The sequence below is a fragment of the Triplophysa rosa genome, linkage group LG1 (assembly GCF_024868665.1).
Source record: "Triplophysa rosa linkage group LG1, Trosa_1v2, whole genome shotgun sequence".
In the NCBI taxonomy this organism is placed as follows: Eukaryota; Metazoa; Chordata; class Actinopteri; order Cypriniformes; family Nemacheilidae; genus Triplophysa; species Triplophysa rosa.
This window is the reverse complement of record NC_079890.1, coordinates 12,667,978-12,684,773: the sequence shown is the minus strand read 5'-3', so window position 1 is coordinate 12,684,773 and position 16,796 is coordinate 12,667,978. Positions and strand designations below refer to the sequence as shown.

General features: G+C 38.9%; 1 protein-coding gene across 1 annotated transcript in view; it reads right to left on the bottom strand.

The window, feature by feature from the left end:
* The window catches only part of poln (polymerase (DNA directed) nu), a 42,915-nt gene that overhangs the window by 20,260 nt on the left and 5,859 nt on the right, over positions 1-16,796 (bottom strand). Inside the window, exons 9-16 of the mRNA XM_057363389.1 lie at positions 16,497-16,565; positions 16,340-16,400; positions 15,929-15,993; positions 15,371-15,454; positions 15,093-15,185; positions 14,838-14,948; positions 14,524-14,589; positions 4,002-4,059 (exon numbers count right to left, since the gene is read on the bottom strand). Coding sequence (XP_057219372.1) covers positions 4,002-4,059; positions 14,524-14,589; positions 14,838-14,948; positions 15,093-15,185; positions 15,371-15,454; positions 15,929-15,993; positions 16,340-16,400; positions 16,497-16,565 — 607 coding nt within the window. The remainder of the gene's footprint in view (positions 1-4,001; positions 4,060-14,523; positions 14,590-14,837; positions 14,949-15,092; positions 15,186-15,370; positions 15,455-15,928; positions 15,994-16,339; positions 16,401-16,496; positions 16,566-16,796) is intronic.

The window sequence follows — 16,796 nt, the reverse complement described above, 5'->3', positions numbered from 1 at the left end:
GAAACCAGTTAGATCGAATTTACAGTTGTTTTAAATAGGGTGAATTGCATTAGCATATGTTATATAAATAATGTCAGAGTTCAAGTAACGTCTGTTAGCATTCAGCATACATACCTGATGTAGATGGGGCATCAAGAGATGAACTAGATTGGGCTAAGCAGTCAAAAAACAGTGCATCTCTTTGTCTGTACATGATGCACTTTTGACAGGTGCTTTGACAGATTACTTGTGTTTCCACCCTTACAAGCAAAGGTTTTGTTGCACTTGTGGCAACGAGCATTGTCACTGTTAGCACCAACTTTGGTGAAGTGTAACCACACTTTTGAACATTTAGTTCTCTCCACCATCGTCGCGAATTAAGAGCTTATTTCTTCTGTGCGGCTGTTCGTGTGTGTGCACGCTGTGTAGACGCAAACTGCGCGAGAGACACGTGACGTGCTGCCTCGCGCGCTCTGCTGGGAATAACGAATATGCTTGCGCCAAAGACTAAATTCTTGGTGTTATTGGAAATTAGAAACTATTGTTGAAATAAAATGTACACGATAACGTTAATGTTGCAATAAAATATAAGATTTTTTTCCTGAGGACCGAAAGCAGAACCGATAAGGGCGGAGCTTATTGATGCTGCGGTCTGTCATAATTTTGCCCCGGGGCTCGTTTAATACCGGGTTTCGGTACCCATCCCTAAGTATCGTCATGTTTGAAACACTGAATGGAAATTGTAAATAGAAATTCAACTCCACAGTCACATGAAGAAACATTAAGTAATGAGTCACCCATGAGCAGGGGCGGACTTACCATTAGGCAAAGGTAGGCAATCGCCTGGGGCCCCGAGCTACCAGGGGCCCCCAAAAGGAAAGGGTGGACTTAACCAATAAGCCATGTCAGCAGCCACGTAGAGCCCCAAGTAATCATCAAAATAGTCGGGATATCCCTGTTCACGTTTTACTTTATTACATCTGTACGAAGGCACTCCCCCCATTATAGATTAGAGTGGACCATTCCATTAGCACCGTTTATGCTCGAGACCGATGGGCACATAAAGACATAATATAATAACGTCAGTACAGTGCTAACGATTCATACTGTACGCACTAGTACAGAAATTTGGTCACATTTAAATGCATGAAAGGTCGTTAACCACAAAAAACACGGAGAGAGGGGCACACTTTGTATATAGTAATCCCAGATCAGGGATTTTGCTGCATAAAGAAATTGGAGGCGGCCGCTTCAATCAAATTTCGTGCCGCCTTACTGTGTGTTCAGTTCAGACCGCCGCCTTTGAGAGCGTCAAAGTAGCCGGAAGTCATTCATTTTCAATGTGAGCCAGCGTCGAGGAGCGGCGCGGCGCGTCTTGGCCGTTGAGGGCGTCAAGGAGGGTTGAAATCAGGTCAACTTTATGGTAATGCGCTATGACGCGGTTCGGCGGCAACCAATCGGAACATAGAAGTCCATCGCTTGAGATGATTCCAGAGAAAGCAGCCCTGTAAACTTTGGTTCCGACCACATTAGTTCCCAAGCAAAATGGAGGAGAAGTTGGTAATTGCTGTGGCGGGTTTCCAAATCCTATACGACGCGTCCCTGTTTGCGTACAGGGACATAAATAAAAAAAATTATGCGTGGACCAAAGTGTCTGAGATTGTTTGTTTTCCTGGTGAGTTGCTGATGATGTGCATTAACGTTATACATATTCTGTAAATAAGCGGGAATTTCCTGCTAACATTAGCGCCAGAGCATGAAAAACAGTGTTACTGCTGCAGAATATTAAATAAACTATTTATATGCAACATTTATATGCAACAACAGAACGCTTGTTTTCCAGCGGGAATGAAATTAATTTGCTCAAAATAACACTGCTTTGACCAACTGCATTAAAGCTAACATTACACTTCGACCAGGAGAGTTTGTAATGTAGGTTGCACACAAATTAATGTTAATTAAAGACAGAGGCTAGTAAATGTCTCCTATAATGTTGAAATTAGACTAGCACTTAACCATGAACACAAAAGCCACATCACACAAATTGCTTTTAATTGGTTTATTTCGTTAGCAAACGTGTAACTACAAATAAAGTTCTTTCCACCGATCAATCTCTTGTGGTCAGTCTGCACAAGATCAACAAGCTTGTTTGCTTGCGGCCCCTTTAAATACAAGATAAGATTTCAATCTACGTCAGAGCGTCAGCGCGCCCAAGACTCTTTCTACAGCGTTGTTGGCAGGGTGGCCAGAGTGATTTTTGACGCTCGACGGCGGTGGTCTGAACGAACAGTAAGACTGTCGTCAAAAATATGTAGTGTCTTGACAAAAAACACTGCGTGCATTATTAAACAGATTGTCATTTGTAACTGCAGTTACGAAACAATGGAGGCGCTGTTTCGTTACCAGCAGTGAGACGCTGAAGAGTTCAGTAAAAGAGCTATATTAGGAGCTGTATTAGCTGTGTTTCACGGCTGTTCAGGAGTTTTACGTTCAATTTACATTTTCTTGAATTTCTTGAAAAGATTTCCTAAATTAACTTGCTGTACATCATTATAATGTTTTTAGCTGTGAAGTTGGCTCGTTGAATCAGCGTTATTCTGTACACAGCGAGTTCGCCAGTATGAACACACATTGCGATCAGAACGACTCGCAAACAAATGACTCCTTTGAACCAATTCGTTTACACAGAATGTAAGAGATCAGTGAATCGTTCAAAGCTCAGTGAACTACAAGAGAACGTAGGGTGTGAATGAGCTTTGCTCATTTGTTAGACTGGTTACTTATGGGCGAAAAAGTCTTATAAGAAAGGCTTATATGTGACCCTGGATAACAAAACCAGTCTTATGGGTCAATTTTTCAAAATTGAGATTTTTACATAATCTGAATCTGAAATCATTATTATATATTTTTTAATTAGTCAGTATCTGTGTTGTTTATTAAGCTTAGTTTTCCCCTGTCACTTTGACTGGGGGTGAAAAGTTGTGTGCTTTGAGGAGGAAGAAAAATAAGGGTTGCAGTAAAGTAAAATGGTGCATAGTTGGGGCCCCCATACATTGATTTGCCTAGGGCCCCCAAATCACTAAATCCGCCCCTGCCCATGAGTGTCAAAAGGGTCAGTGTAAAGAAAGAGAAACAGAGAAGACAAAAAAATCAAAGTGAAACACTTTTTACACAGTATGGAAATCGCATCTATTCTGGCTTGCTATTAGTGGCTTTTTCTTTATTATTTGGTCAAAGTCATAAAATTTCTAAAATATTTTTTAAAACATTTGTACAATAAAAAGATTAATAAGCTGGCACCATTATATTTTTCTTGACAGGTCATTTCAAACATTTAGACATGATAAGGTTCTATCTACATTTTTGTCAACACTTATTTACATTATGTGATGTTTTGTCAAGATGTTAAGTTGTGTATAATTTGGGAGTTTTCTTTAAGAAAACAAAAGGTTTCATACTTATCTCTAGAGAGAAGCATCAGGTTCCTAGTTTACATCTGCACTAGACAATATATTTACCACTGTCTTTTATGCTTTAACAACTTTTTAACTTGAACAAAAAAAAATATTCAAGCAATAAATTTAACTTTGTCAACACATTATTACAACACCAATTTTATGTTTTAAAACGAAATAAACTGTTTCCGTTCTTGAAAAGTATTGCTTCAAGTAATGTTTTGCAAGATAGAACCTTATCATTCTAATCAGAAAGTGATTTTTTTTAAATTAGAAGGTTTGCATTTAACCTGTTCCAAATATCACCATTTACAAATTTTAAAGGATTTTGATATTTTACATTTAGAATACATTTAAGGTCTCATGGAATGCAAAAACCTGGTTTCTCAAAACTGCTCAGAAAGCAGAAAGATGAAATGGTTTTAAAATCATGAAAAATATTTCAGTCAAGTGACTACAAACCTTAAATACAGTATATACTGTATATATATATACAGTATATGTGTGTGTGTCTGATTACACTCCTGAGCTCTTTCAAACGGTAAAATCCTTAAAGATGTACATTACCATGGACATACTGCTTCTTCAAAATCTGCAGTGGCTGCTTTGGAAGAGCTTGAAAATTCTGCAGGATGAGAAAAGAGCCAGTTAATATTCAGTCAAAACGGTCTGATTCAGTCACCCCGAAAAGCACAGCACAGTGCTTCTTACAGCCAATATCACAACACAAAGAGCAGGTTAAATTTAGCCCCGGCTTTAACAAATATGCCGACTTCACAGCGTTTATAAAATAGGGCCGCCATGTCTCAACCCAGTCGTAACCTCAATCTGGTTTCCGCAGAAACTGAGCGCTACATTTTGTGTGTGTGTCTGTGTGACCAAATTACACACAGAGAAAATATGCCAAAGAGAAACAGATATATGGTTTCAGTATGTCTATTTGAAATATGTTACAAGAAAGCCTGCGGGTAAAAGGTTTGTATATGTCTGAGTGAGAATGCTAGAAAGGTCAGTTCTGCTCTCCTTTCAGTCCTTCATTACATCAGATATTGCTGTGAGATCTTTACTGACAAGGCCCATCCTTAACCGTACCCTTTAAAACTGTTCTGAGACCAGCATTCTGTTGCTCTTTGAGCATGCATGTAGATACAATATCAACTGCTCTGGGATTATTGGGTGCAGTAAATCTGTTGGATGTGACAAGTGTTGCTAGTCTGGGAGAGAGGAAAAGCTTTTAATAGCAGCCGAGGCTCTTTGCTTGTTTGAGTAGCTCTATTGATCTTCAGCAATATAATACCAATGGGGAGAGAGGAAGCGATATGGCAAAAAAAGATGATTTTTTCACATATTATTTTTACAAACTGATACTTGATTCTGCAAGCTTTCTTTTTGCGGTCAAATAATATAATGTCTGCTAAACGGGATTATTAACTGTTAATAATAAACTGTTATCCAAGGCAACCGATTTCCTAGCTGCGCTAGTATCACGTCTCCTGTACGGACGTTTGTTAGAAATAATATTTTTTTAAAAACTCAAATCATCATTTCATGCCTAATAATTTAATCACAAAATAATATCAAACAGGAACTTTATCCCTTAATCTCATAATTTAACGTATTACATCGATTTCTTAATATTTGCTATTAGCCTCACGCTTGTGTATTTTAGACAATTTAAGTCAGTTTATAAACTATAGTGTATAACCTTACCAATAATAAAGCATTTTGAAATCAACTCAAAGTCAAAGTAAGTGAGAGAGATAAAAGCAGGGAAGAAAGCAAAGACTAGAGCTGATAGAGCGTGAGAGAGGGAAGGGTGGTATAGTATGGATCTGCGGATCAGGCTGAACTCGGCGCTTCGCTATGACTCTAATCCGGCTTAATCTGGACAAGAAAATACTGCTCACCACGCTTTTCTCACATCAGCACACACAAGGGCTTTAACACACACACTGAAATCAAGTGGCGTGAGGGAGACGGGCTGGTCTTTTAGATGTGCCCCTCATTTTACTCTCCCTCCCTCTCTTTCACTCCTTCACATACATTCTTCATTTTCGTGGCAGGTGATTTTGCTACACTAGTGGAATTCAGAATAAAGCACACGCCACTGCCCATCCACAACCCATTTGATCAATAATTCAATATAGGAAAAGTGAGCCAAAAGAAAGAACATAAAACAAACGGAGAGATTGCACATAAAAAAATACAGAGGAAAAAGAGTAGTTAGGTTGTAAATGAAGCGGTCATTTATCAGAAATGACTTTTAAGATCTTCACTTTTTTGCAGTAGTGTGTGATAAAAATTCTGAGGAATGATACATTGTGTTTGGGTAATTAGACAAACGATTTAAATAAACAGTGAAAAAAGAGAAGGTGAGTAAACTAACATCGGACGCAATCGGCGCAACAAAATTCATTAGAAACGCATTAGAACCCATTATAATTTTTAATTTTGTCCACACTGCGGCGCGGTGCCTGTCGCGTGTATGGGGGGTTGTGATGCTTAAAGTTCAGACAACAGGTAGCAATGTACCCAACATATACTGTAGATAAAACAGGCATTCTGCACAATATATCACAATACACATGCAGGCCTAAAAGTGCAACCGTTTTTATTTTAGCCCCAGTACAAGACATCCCTCTCCCCCCCCCACACATTAACACAAATGCTGGCACTGCAGGAGTGTTGCCAGGGTGACAGAAGGCTGGTCCCCACCCTGCAGGTCTCTCCCTCCTGAGCATATGCTGCACTAGGATTATACACACTTACACTCACACTCAACAGGACAACAGGATCTCTTTCTATCACACATGGTAAAGTCTACCACCCCAAATGCTCTGAGTGACACACACAAACACACGTCTGGTTTATTATCTCTGTGGGGACAGCCCATAGGCGTAATGATTTTTATACTGTACAAACTGTATATTTTATCCCCTACCCATAAACCTAAAGATCATAGAATTTTTTTGCATTTTTAGATTAAAAAAAATATCGTTCTGTACGTTTTATATGCTTTTTTGCCCACGGTGACACGAGTCCCCATGAGTTGGTGTGCATTCAGGTTTCACTCGCACGCACACCCCCCTCGTGTCTCATCTGGCATCTGTTTAGACAGTCTTTACATCCATCCTCAGTTTCTCATCTTTGTTGTCTTTCTGTGTTAATCATCACATCAGCTTTGAAATATAGTGCAACACACGCGCAACAGTTCCAGTATGGGATGAGTGATGATGCTGATCGCCATGGTTACAAAAACAGATGACAGGTGAAACAAATAAAGCCAGCTTGGGTCAGCTCCTTATGTTACTGCTGACACAGACACGATCAATACACATTTCTCACATGGACGCTATCCTTCAGTTCCCTGCAGCCGTTGACTCAGGTCCTTCTTAGTTGACAGTAGTTTAGTAAGCAGGAGAGGAAGTGTGTTTGAATATAACCTGCATGGTATCATTTATGTTCGTTTAGTGTGTATTAATGCATCTGCTGACTACCAGTGACATTTTTTCAGACAAAAAAGCAGTGGGGGTAGTAGACACCTGTTCAGTTGAAATGCTAAATATATATTGTAAGACAAAAGTGTATTGGAGCGAATTGGACATGTAAAACCAAAATTGCACTGTAGCTTTTCCGCATTAACACAAACGTTCAGATATTGGAACATTACGATTTTTGCAGTGTCTCAAGAAAATGCTTGGACGCATTAAAGCCAAATTCACAGTACGCAACAGTATTAGCAACAGTACTAAGACTAATAACAGGAGCAACAATAATGATGCTTGCCCTTCTAATAATGGCACAAAAGAGAGGTCCTCGGGAAGCTGCTAGGATGATGAAATTCATCAGCGTGTCTAGACATTTTCGGGTCAGAAAAGTTAAACATACAACTGGCATTTTGGTATGCAGTCAAAAGCTGCTCTGGTGAGAATGCTGACATTGGCACTGTAAGGTTATCTATTTAACAAAAAGCTAAACAGGTGACATAATAATTTCTCAGCCTGAGTAGTAATGGTTGGATTGCTCAGACCTATTACCATCTGCTGGAAGCTTGGTATCACTACAGCTACATCATCTATACTGCAGTACACACCAACGCCCACACAGCAGATCATTATTTCACACAGGGGTGTTAGATGTTCATTAACCCACACAACAGGGGGTTGAGGCTGAAAAAACAGAGATGGATTGAGAGCTGCATGCACTTGCTTTTCGAAGACATGGGTGGGGGCAGTAACACTGGCCAGTAAGGCTTGATAAATCTGCAATATTGATTCTGAGGTTAAAGAGGTTTGGATAGATAATTCATTGAGCGATGTACGGATGGAATTCACCAGTGATGCCATCACGGCCACCAGCAAACACACTGTATTCTGAATCTGTACATAATGTCCTTTTACAAGGATAGCCTATAAACTATTGAACTGGTAACCTCATCCTTTTGAAATAGTGCAGAATAGGCTTTTTTCAAGAGAGACTATTGCAATCACTGAAATGGAGCGATGTCTCCATTCGGGTGCACACAAGAGATTTGCTTTAATGGGAGATGTTTAACATCAACATTCCTTTTTTGCACATTCCAACTAAAATGACTCCCCACCGTAGGCCTTTCGCTGTGCTTCTGCGCAGTTGCCGTAGCAACACACCCCTCAATCGTCCAGGCAGTGGGCAAGATCCATCGCCATCCCACAGCGGCACCCTGTCGGCATGACAACACTGAAACATGCTGCCTCTGCTGTTTCTGAGGCTGGGTGAGATGCAGTATAGAGGCCTCTGTTGATCAGCAAACACACACGTGCAACAGAATCATCATGGAACTTTAAACTCCAACAGCCTTGTAAAATACAAAAGGGATAATTGAAAGGCATTAAATTATTAAAAAGCAGATGTGGTAATGTGGCCACCATGTATCTATTCCATTCAATGTAATACAAGGAATTTAAGTTTATTTGCTGCAGTCTTTGGCAAAGTTACAGGGAAAAGTGTCCATGATGCCCAACCTTACAAAACCTAGTAGGATGAGACGTGTTAATGATGCTTTGAGCAACAAAAACTGTAGTTAAAGCTCTCTCTCTCGCTTTAGCGCACTGTAGTAGCACACCCTCTCCTCCCGTCGCTGTTACTCATCTGCCACTGTTTTGTTGTGCGGCAAAACCTCAATAAACACAGAAGTGAGCCCATTGCAGAAAAAAGCAATTAACAGTGGCGGCTGTTGTTTCAAAGCTCATCAAACCAGCCACTGTGAATATATATTAACATAGATAAACATCTCATTGACTCTTAATGAGTTACTTTGGCTTGTAGAGCCTGCTTTACTGTATGATGGCTTTGTTTCTGCTGGGTGCTTAATGAATGCACACTTGTTTGTAGTGGATTAACACAATAACTGCTTTGTTTGGGCGGCCAGTCAGGTACACACATAAAAAACACCTGTGACTCATCTTTTCCTCTGTACGGTGACTCATCACATTACAATAGATCTAGCAGCAGATTTGAGTAAAAATCACTATCCACCGGGGACGTCGATCAAAGACAAGTGGGTGGATTCTTTAGTTCAATTTTTTTAAGGTAAAATGATGAAGCTTAGCAACTGCTCTAAGCAATGGATATTTAGTCTTACACCTACACAAATGATAGATTTGTTTATTTGAGTAAAGACAAAGTTTGAATACCAATATGACATTTCCATTCAATTAGCATTTTCATTGGTCTTGAGCAAAATACAGGATCAATATAAAAAAAGCCAAGTTACTTTACTAAATTGAATTGGCAACATTCTTAATATCAGTGAATAAGGAAAACTGAGATTGGATCCATTGTGTAATATCAGTGCTTCCTATAGGGACACTAAAATCTTTACGTGAGCGCAAATCTCCTGTCTGTTAAATCAATTAATGGAACACCGAAGCACCTTTCTGTGGAGGTTGTCAATAAAATAATCTTTATGGTTTAATTTATGGCATTGCGAAACATTAAAATGAAGTTGTACAGTATATGCTTAAAGGTCCAGTGTATGAAATTTAGTGGCATCTAGTGGTGAGGTTGCGAATTGCAACCAACAGCTCACTCCACAGCTCCCCCTCCCTTTAAAAGCACTACGGTGGCTGACACGGGACTATGACGTCGTCACGTTTTTGCTTCTTTGCTGAAGGAGATAATGTATTTACGAAACGCACTCTGTAGAGCAGTTTATCTGTTTAGGGCTACTGTAGAAACAACATGATGAATTCCATGTAAGGGGACCCGCTGTGTATGTAGATAGAAAGAACTCATTCTAAGGTAATGAAAACATAACGCTTCATTATATAAGGTCTTTTTACACCTCTGAAGACATAATGATATATATTATATTGCATTTCTGTCAATAAAAAAAGTTTCTTCCCTCAGGCCATCTACCTCATGAACAGTTAAATGTTCTACTGTGCAATAAAAACATGTGCAATACACAACTATATATACTCATATTTATTATACATATGTTGTTGATATAATATTCAGCTATCCACATTCCCCTGCATAACTTGTATATAACACAGTATAATTTGTATATAGCACATCTGTACATACAATACACTGCCTATTGTCCTTTTGTCTAATATTGTCATTTTTTTTCAAATGTGTATTGTCTCACATATTTATTTTTTACGTTTTGTTAAGTGTGCCTTCCTGTATGTGCACTGGAAGCCTCTGTCACTAAGACAAATTCCTTGTGTGTCCAAGCACACTTGGCAATAAAGCTCTTTCTGATTCTGAAAAAATGACACACAGCACCTTTAAATGTACTGTATGCTGTACAGCAGGGCTAGTCAACTGGCGCAATCATCTTTACCTGGCCCGCCTTAATATTTCAAATAAGTGGAGAGACTTTGAGAACGGTGTGCTTTAAGAAATGCGCACCCTGAGACAAGGGTGCCTTTGAAAGTTCAAAACGCTGCTACATTCAATATGAAAGTAATTCCCGCGGCTCATAACGATTGACGTCTTATAAAGCGATTTGATCGGTCTGTCCCAGAAATTTTGTTATTTGCAATGTTATAATCGGCAGTCCACAGGCAGTCAGTTTGCGCACGCGATGGTTTGCGCACGCCATGGGTCGCGATCCAAAACGCGTCTTGTGCCTTTGAAAGTAACTGCAGGAAAAGTACTGGACTACACCACGTGAACTATTGTCTCAGATAAGGAAATAACGATGCTGTTTTTATTACTGCATTCATTATGTATGATTTAAACGGCTTTGTTTACGAAAACAGCTGTTCATCTCCTTCCAGAACTTGCACTTAAAACGATCTGCCCTTATACGTGCGTGGGGCACATGAAAGCGATTGGCATTCACCTGACGATTCTATAATAGCATTCAGTTTCTTGCACAGACCGATTGATTCGCTTTATTAGACGTCAGTTTAACGTCAAGGGGCAGGGATTACTTTTGTGCTATGTATTAGCGTTTTTTACGCTTTCATTAATTCAATATCTTCATAAATATCTTATTGGAAAAAAACAATACCACCCACATCTTGGAAGTACTGGGGGACTGTGGGTGAGTAAATTAACAGCAATTTCATTCAACATATTAGGGAATATAAAATACAATTAAAAGACAATATCCCTTTTAATTAAATATCATGAAAATGTATACTGAATGCAATATTTGTGTGCATGTTTTAATATATGACCTGTAAGTAACAGCAACAAAAACAGTATAAAAGGAACAAAATGCAATAAATAACGGAAATACAAAATAACAGAAGAAATTATGATATGGGAAAAAACTGGCCCACATCCTATTTATACTTTTGGAATTCGGCCCTCAAAGAAAAGTAGTTGAAGACCCCTGCTGTACAGTATGCTATGTTGGATAAAGATAACCTGACAGACCCACCATTACTTATTCACTGGTAGTAATGATGTTAAACTAAATCACATACAGCAGGGGTCTTCAACTACTTTTCTTTGAGGGCCAGATTCCAAAAGTATAAACAGGATGCGGGCCAGTTTTTACCATTTCTTCTGTTATTTTGTATTTCTGTTATTTATTGTATTTTGTTCCTTGTATACTGTTATTGTTGCTGTTACTTATAGGTCATATATTAAAACATGCACACAAATATTGCATCAGGTATTTGTGCCTTTTCATGATATTAAATTAAAAGGGATATTGTCTTTTTAATTGTATTTTATATTCCTCTATGCATTAGTTTACCCAAAAATGAAATTGCTGTTAATTTACTCATCCACAATCCCCCAGTACATCCTAGATTTGGGTGGAATTGTTTTTTCAAGATATTTGGTTGAATTGATGAAAGTCAAATCAATGAAAGTCAAAACCCCTAATACATTCAGCACAAAAGTAATCCCTGCCCCTTGTGACGTTATACTGGCGTCTTATAAAGCAAATTAATTGATCTGTGCAAGAAACAGGGCGCTATTATCATCTTCGGGTGAGTACCAATCGCATTCATGTGCCCTACGCACTTAGAAGGCAAGATACTTTGTAGTGCGAGTTCTGGAGGGAGATGGACTGCTGTTTCTTGTAAATATAGCCATATGTTCATACATAATGAATGCAGTAATAAAAAACAACATAGTTTTCCCCTTATCTCAGAGAACAGTTCGTGTGGTGTAGTAGCTTACCCTTCCTGCAGTTACTTTCAAGGGCACAAGACGCGTTTTGGAACGCAACCTCCCGTGTGCGCAAACCGACTGCCTGAGGCTGTGGATTGCCGATTATAATGTTGTAAATAACATTAAGTTTATATGACAGACCGATCAAATCGCTTTATTATGAGCCGCGGGAATTACTTTTGTATTGAACGTAGCAGCCGTTTAGACTTTCAAAGATGTGGCGTCTCAGTCAGGACGTGCATTTCTTAAAGCACATCGTTCTTAAAGTCTCTCCACTTATTTGAAATGTTAAGGCAGGCCAGGTAAAGATGATGAACCGGCGGGCCGCCAGTTGACTAGCCCTGACATACAATATACACATTCTCAGGGGGGATAAATATTACAAGCGCACATGATACACACATTCTGGGTGAACATCTGATGGGATTCTCACTTACTCACTGACAAACGCATACATACAAACACACACACACACGCACACGCACACTCACTCTAGAAGAGCAGCTTGTGGGATTCTGACACAATATCCTTCTCTAACACAAAAACACAATCCTGCCTGCTCTCCATGTCAGAGCAGAATCTAATAATCTTGCACATAAAGTGAAACAATGACTCAGACACCCTGCAGCCGTGTTATTATGCATCGCTCAGTGATGCTTGGGTGCAGGCAACTTTAAATGACTAAAGAAACGCCATCAATCATTCTGATTCAGCCCCCCGGCACGAGAATGACTCATCTGAAGGAAGCTGAAAATTCATGACGAATGAAAACAATGTTTATTTGATGATTATGTGTAATTGCACTTCAAACACACCTACACAACCTGTTGAAGTGATGTATTAATCAATGAATTAAGTGAATAAACATTAGCAAAGTTATACTGAACACCATACGGGCAGATCAGATCCCTGGTTCGAATCGCTGGCTAGAAAGTTTCTGATAGTTACCATATGTATGCAAAAGACCAGGGGATGTTGTTCATTAAAAAAAAACACCCGACAGCACAGGCTGATTTGAACAGTGCGAAAACAGCACGACAAGATACAGAAGATGAAGAGAAAGGCATCTGGCCTCATTCTGCTGCTCTTTGGTGTAATTGTCAAGGGTGTCTCTGAATGTCTCAGGATACATGAGTGATGTCTGGCCTTTTGTTCAAGAATACTTTGAATTTTGAACCAAAGACAGCCCCTTTTTTGGGTTTCTGACTTTTAAGGAAGCAATGCCTTAAACGAACCCATATGAAGATAAAAGGCTGCTATCAGCTTTTGTGTCTAAGCAGATTTGTGTGTGTGTGTGTGTGTGTGTGTATGTATATTCAAAGACAAAGAATGAGAGAGAGGAAAGACCCTCCTCTGCAGCAGAGCAGAGACAGCATTTAAGTTTCTCCAGTCGACAGGGGAGAATCCACATATACTGTGGTGTATTAATAGATTTCATTAATGCACCAGAAATAATCAGACAATTTGATGCGATATAAGACTGTACAACATATTCAATGTCATCTAGGACAAAATCTAAAAAGACAATAAAATAAAATCGTTCGAGTGTATATTTTAATAACATTTTGTGGTTAAAACCCTCACTTGGAGCAAAAGTCAGTTCTGCAGAAAAATTCCTTTAATCCTTCTTAAAAATGCAAATGCTTAAGGCATCTGGCTTTGACTTGCTTATGAAGGATTTTGAAAGAGCACAGAAATGAAATTATATGAAAGGCAAAAGCATAGTGGCAATCGCACTTGGATGACGGTATAATAAAAATTAAACTCACTCACTGGAACCGAGGGAGAGAAAAGTATTATAAAGTTGAGCTGAACAGGGAATTGCATGTGAATTTCAGCTTTAATATCAGTCATTCAGTGTGATTCAGCATGATCTTATTACAGCCCACCTAAAGAGAGATTCTCAGTCTTACCCTAGACTGCAATTAATGGACGTTGATCTTTCTCAATTCGTCCCAGCAGCTAATGAAGCTCATTTATGTGCTACCTCATTTAAGCATGACATTTACATGCACTGGTTACTGTATAAAACTCCAGTGCATTGCCACGGGTGACTTATTTCAGTCTGCAGGGGATACGCATCATTCAAAATCATTTGTGACAGGTTTGGGGTCTGAGGGATTTCTTGAAAAAAAAACAATAAAAAAAACTCAATTAGAGAATGACAGGAGTGATGGATTGAAAATTGGGCTCAAGAACAGAGTGTCTGTGTAATTCCCAAAGATTGCAGGCAGACTCACAGACTGTCAGACAGACAGAAAGGATATCGAAAAGGCTGACTGACTGTCAAATTTTGTTTTGGTGATATTATGACCAAGGTACCAGCTTCCTCACACGCAATATGTTGTATGTGTGACTGTGTGAGAATCAAACAGAACATATAATAGGAGAAAAGGAAGGAAAGAGAAAGAAATGAAAAAGTGGTACCCAAGTACATGATGGAGATGCTGAGATGGAGAACACTCACAGGGTGTTTAGCCGACAGTCTGCCACTCACTGTACTCGTCTGATTCCATGTGGAAGAGATGAATGTCTAAGTAGAAACGTAAGATTAAAGTTACTTAAAAAATAACTTTCTGTTAGTAGTGAGTGGTAAATTGAACTGTTTATAACATTATCAGCTCTGCAACTATATTTTATTCGGGAAAATCAGACACATAATCAACCAACAGTAATACGCCTGTACTGCCACCTAGTGCTTATTTCTTTCTATGTCGCTCTCGTTCAAATGATTTGCAAATTATGTTTTCAAAACTTTGTGTATTATTGGAATTGTCTCACCTTGTTCGTACATGAAATTATGCCATCCACAAATGCAGTCTTGATTTTGTGGATCTGTCTGTATTCTAGTATAATGTTAGGAAGTGGATGCAAGTTTTGTAGTTGTAATAACTAGAAGAAAAGATATAAAAAAAATGAAAACGAATGCTGCTGATTCTGTTAATAGTCTATTATGAGCAGAGAATATCAAATCTTAGCTTGAATGTTCATGGGACTATACTATCTGAGAATAAAAATAAGAATAAAAGCGCTTACTGCCGTTTCAGATGTGGACTGCTGCTGTTTGATGGTTTTGGGGAGCTTCTTATTCTCACACCGTTCATGCAAACGCAACTTCTCAAACAGGATCTGAGGGTAGGCACATAGTTTAATACACACATGCCCTCATCTGCCAGAAGTCACTAAACAGTTTCAAAGGGGTTTATTGGGGGTTAGAAAAAGATCTACAGTTGTATTGAGAGCAATGGTTAGAAACAAATGTATTACATTTTACTACTTTGAAACAAGGTTTTGAAAGTCACAAACACACTGACCAGTCTGAGCTGAGCACTACTGGACACCAAGAACTGTTGACCTGCAGCCTGATGAGCCTCCTGTTCTAACTGCTTCAGCTTAGACTGAAAGACAAAAACAAAATCTTCTGACACTTATTCCGACACAAGGAGTCTCCAGCACATTCTGACATTTTCAAACCCATACTGCAACAGCCAATAATCTAGCACCACTTAATCCATCTCTTCCTTTCATCCAAATGTACTGGGAGAGGAAGATGGGGATGTAGCAAATAGAAGAATAAAAGGAGACAAGAAAGGGTGAAGAGTGCAGGAGCTCAGGGGAAGATCAAATGGAAAGTGATGAAAAAAGATGAGAGAAGGGAGAGAGAGAGGAGTTGGAGGAGAGATGGTAATGTTCTTTTTGAGAAATAAAATGCCAGAAGTAGAGCCGTAAAAGATCTAGTGATCAATATTAAACTAGAGCTCTCCTCAGAAAAGCCTCCACACCCCCGCAGGACAAACGGTCACTGATATTTATAGAAATCTCAGTGCATACATTTGCGTGCATTACTCTTTTAATGAATCACACACTCTTACCCCTAGCATTTCTGAAGTCCGTTTTAAGGCTTCCTTGTCCACGTGAATTTTATAACTCTCCATTGCTAAAATAAATGAGAAAGGGTTTTGAAATAACACTTCAGAGATAATGACCAAACTTTTAATTATGGATTCTTTCAGAAATTTCCAAAAAATTTGTCTGGTCTAACGTGAAATCAATTGCAAGAACATTCTTACAGATTTAACTAACTGCTGGTTTTACAAACAATTCACACAGAAATGTTTCGTGAATAAGCCCCATTACATAAAATTTGAAGCTACTTGAAAAGCTACATGCATCATTATGATTTTATCATAAACTATAAGGATCATGGTATTGAAAGATTATGTGTCTCTGACACACATGTTTGAATTTAAGAATTGAATGATTTAACGTCAGTTTGCTTAGACCTGCCAGAACTGGAATCATCATCTGTTCTATGTCAGAATAGAGCTGCCACAGGCCTTGAGTCTAAAGAGAGACATGGAGAAGGTCAGATGGGGTTAGAGCATTGACACGTGTACATCAGGTTATTCGGAAAAGATTTTACATTCAGACAGAAAGTACCTGAAGCGTGTTATGCAATTCATCCATTAGCCCATGAAGAAGTGATAAATTTGAGATCACTTGAGTCACCTAAAAATAAGGGAGACGCTAATCACCAAAAGACAAAAGTATGTTTTGGACTTGAATGGGTGGCATCAATAAGTTTGCAAGTTATTTTGCCATTTCTCAGCTTTTATCATTGACTATCAAAGCCATCAAACCAGAAGACAAAGTTACTAGTGAAAAGCTAAAACAAATGTATAAACTACTGTAGGGTGCAATCACTGCAGTATGTCCCATGCTAATGATCTACAATAATGT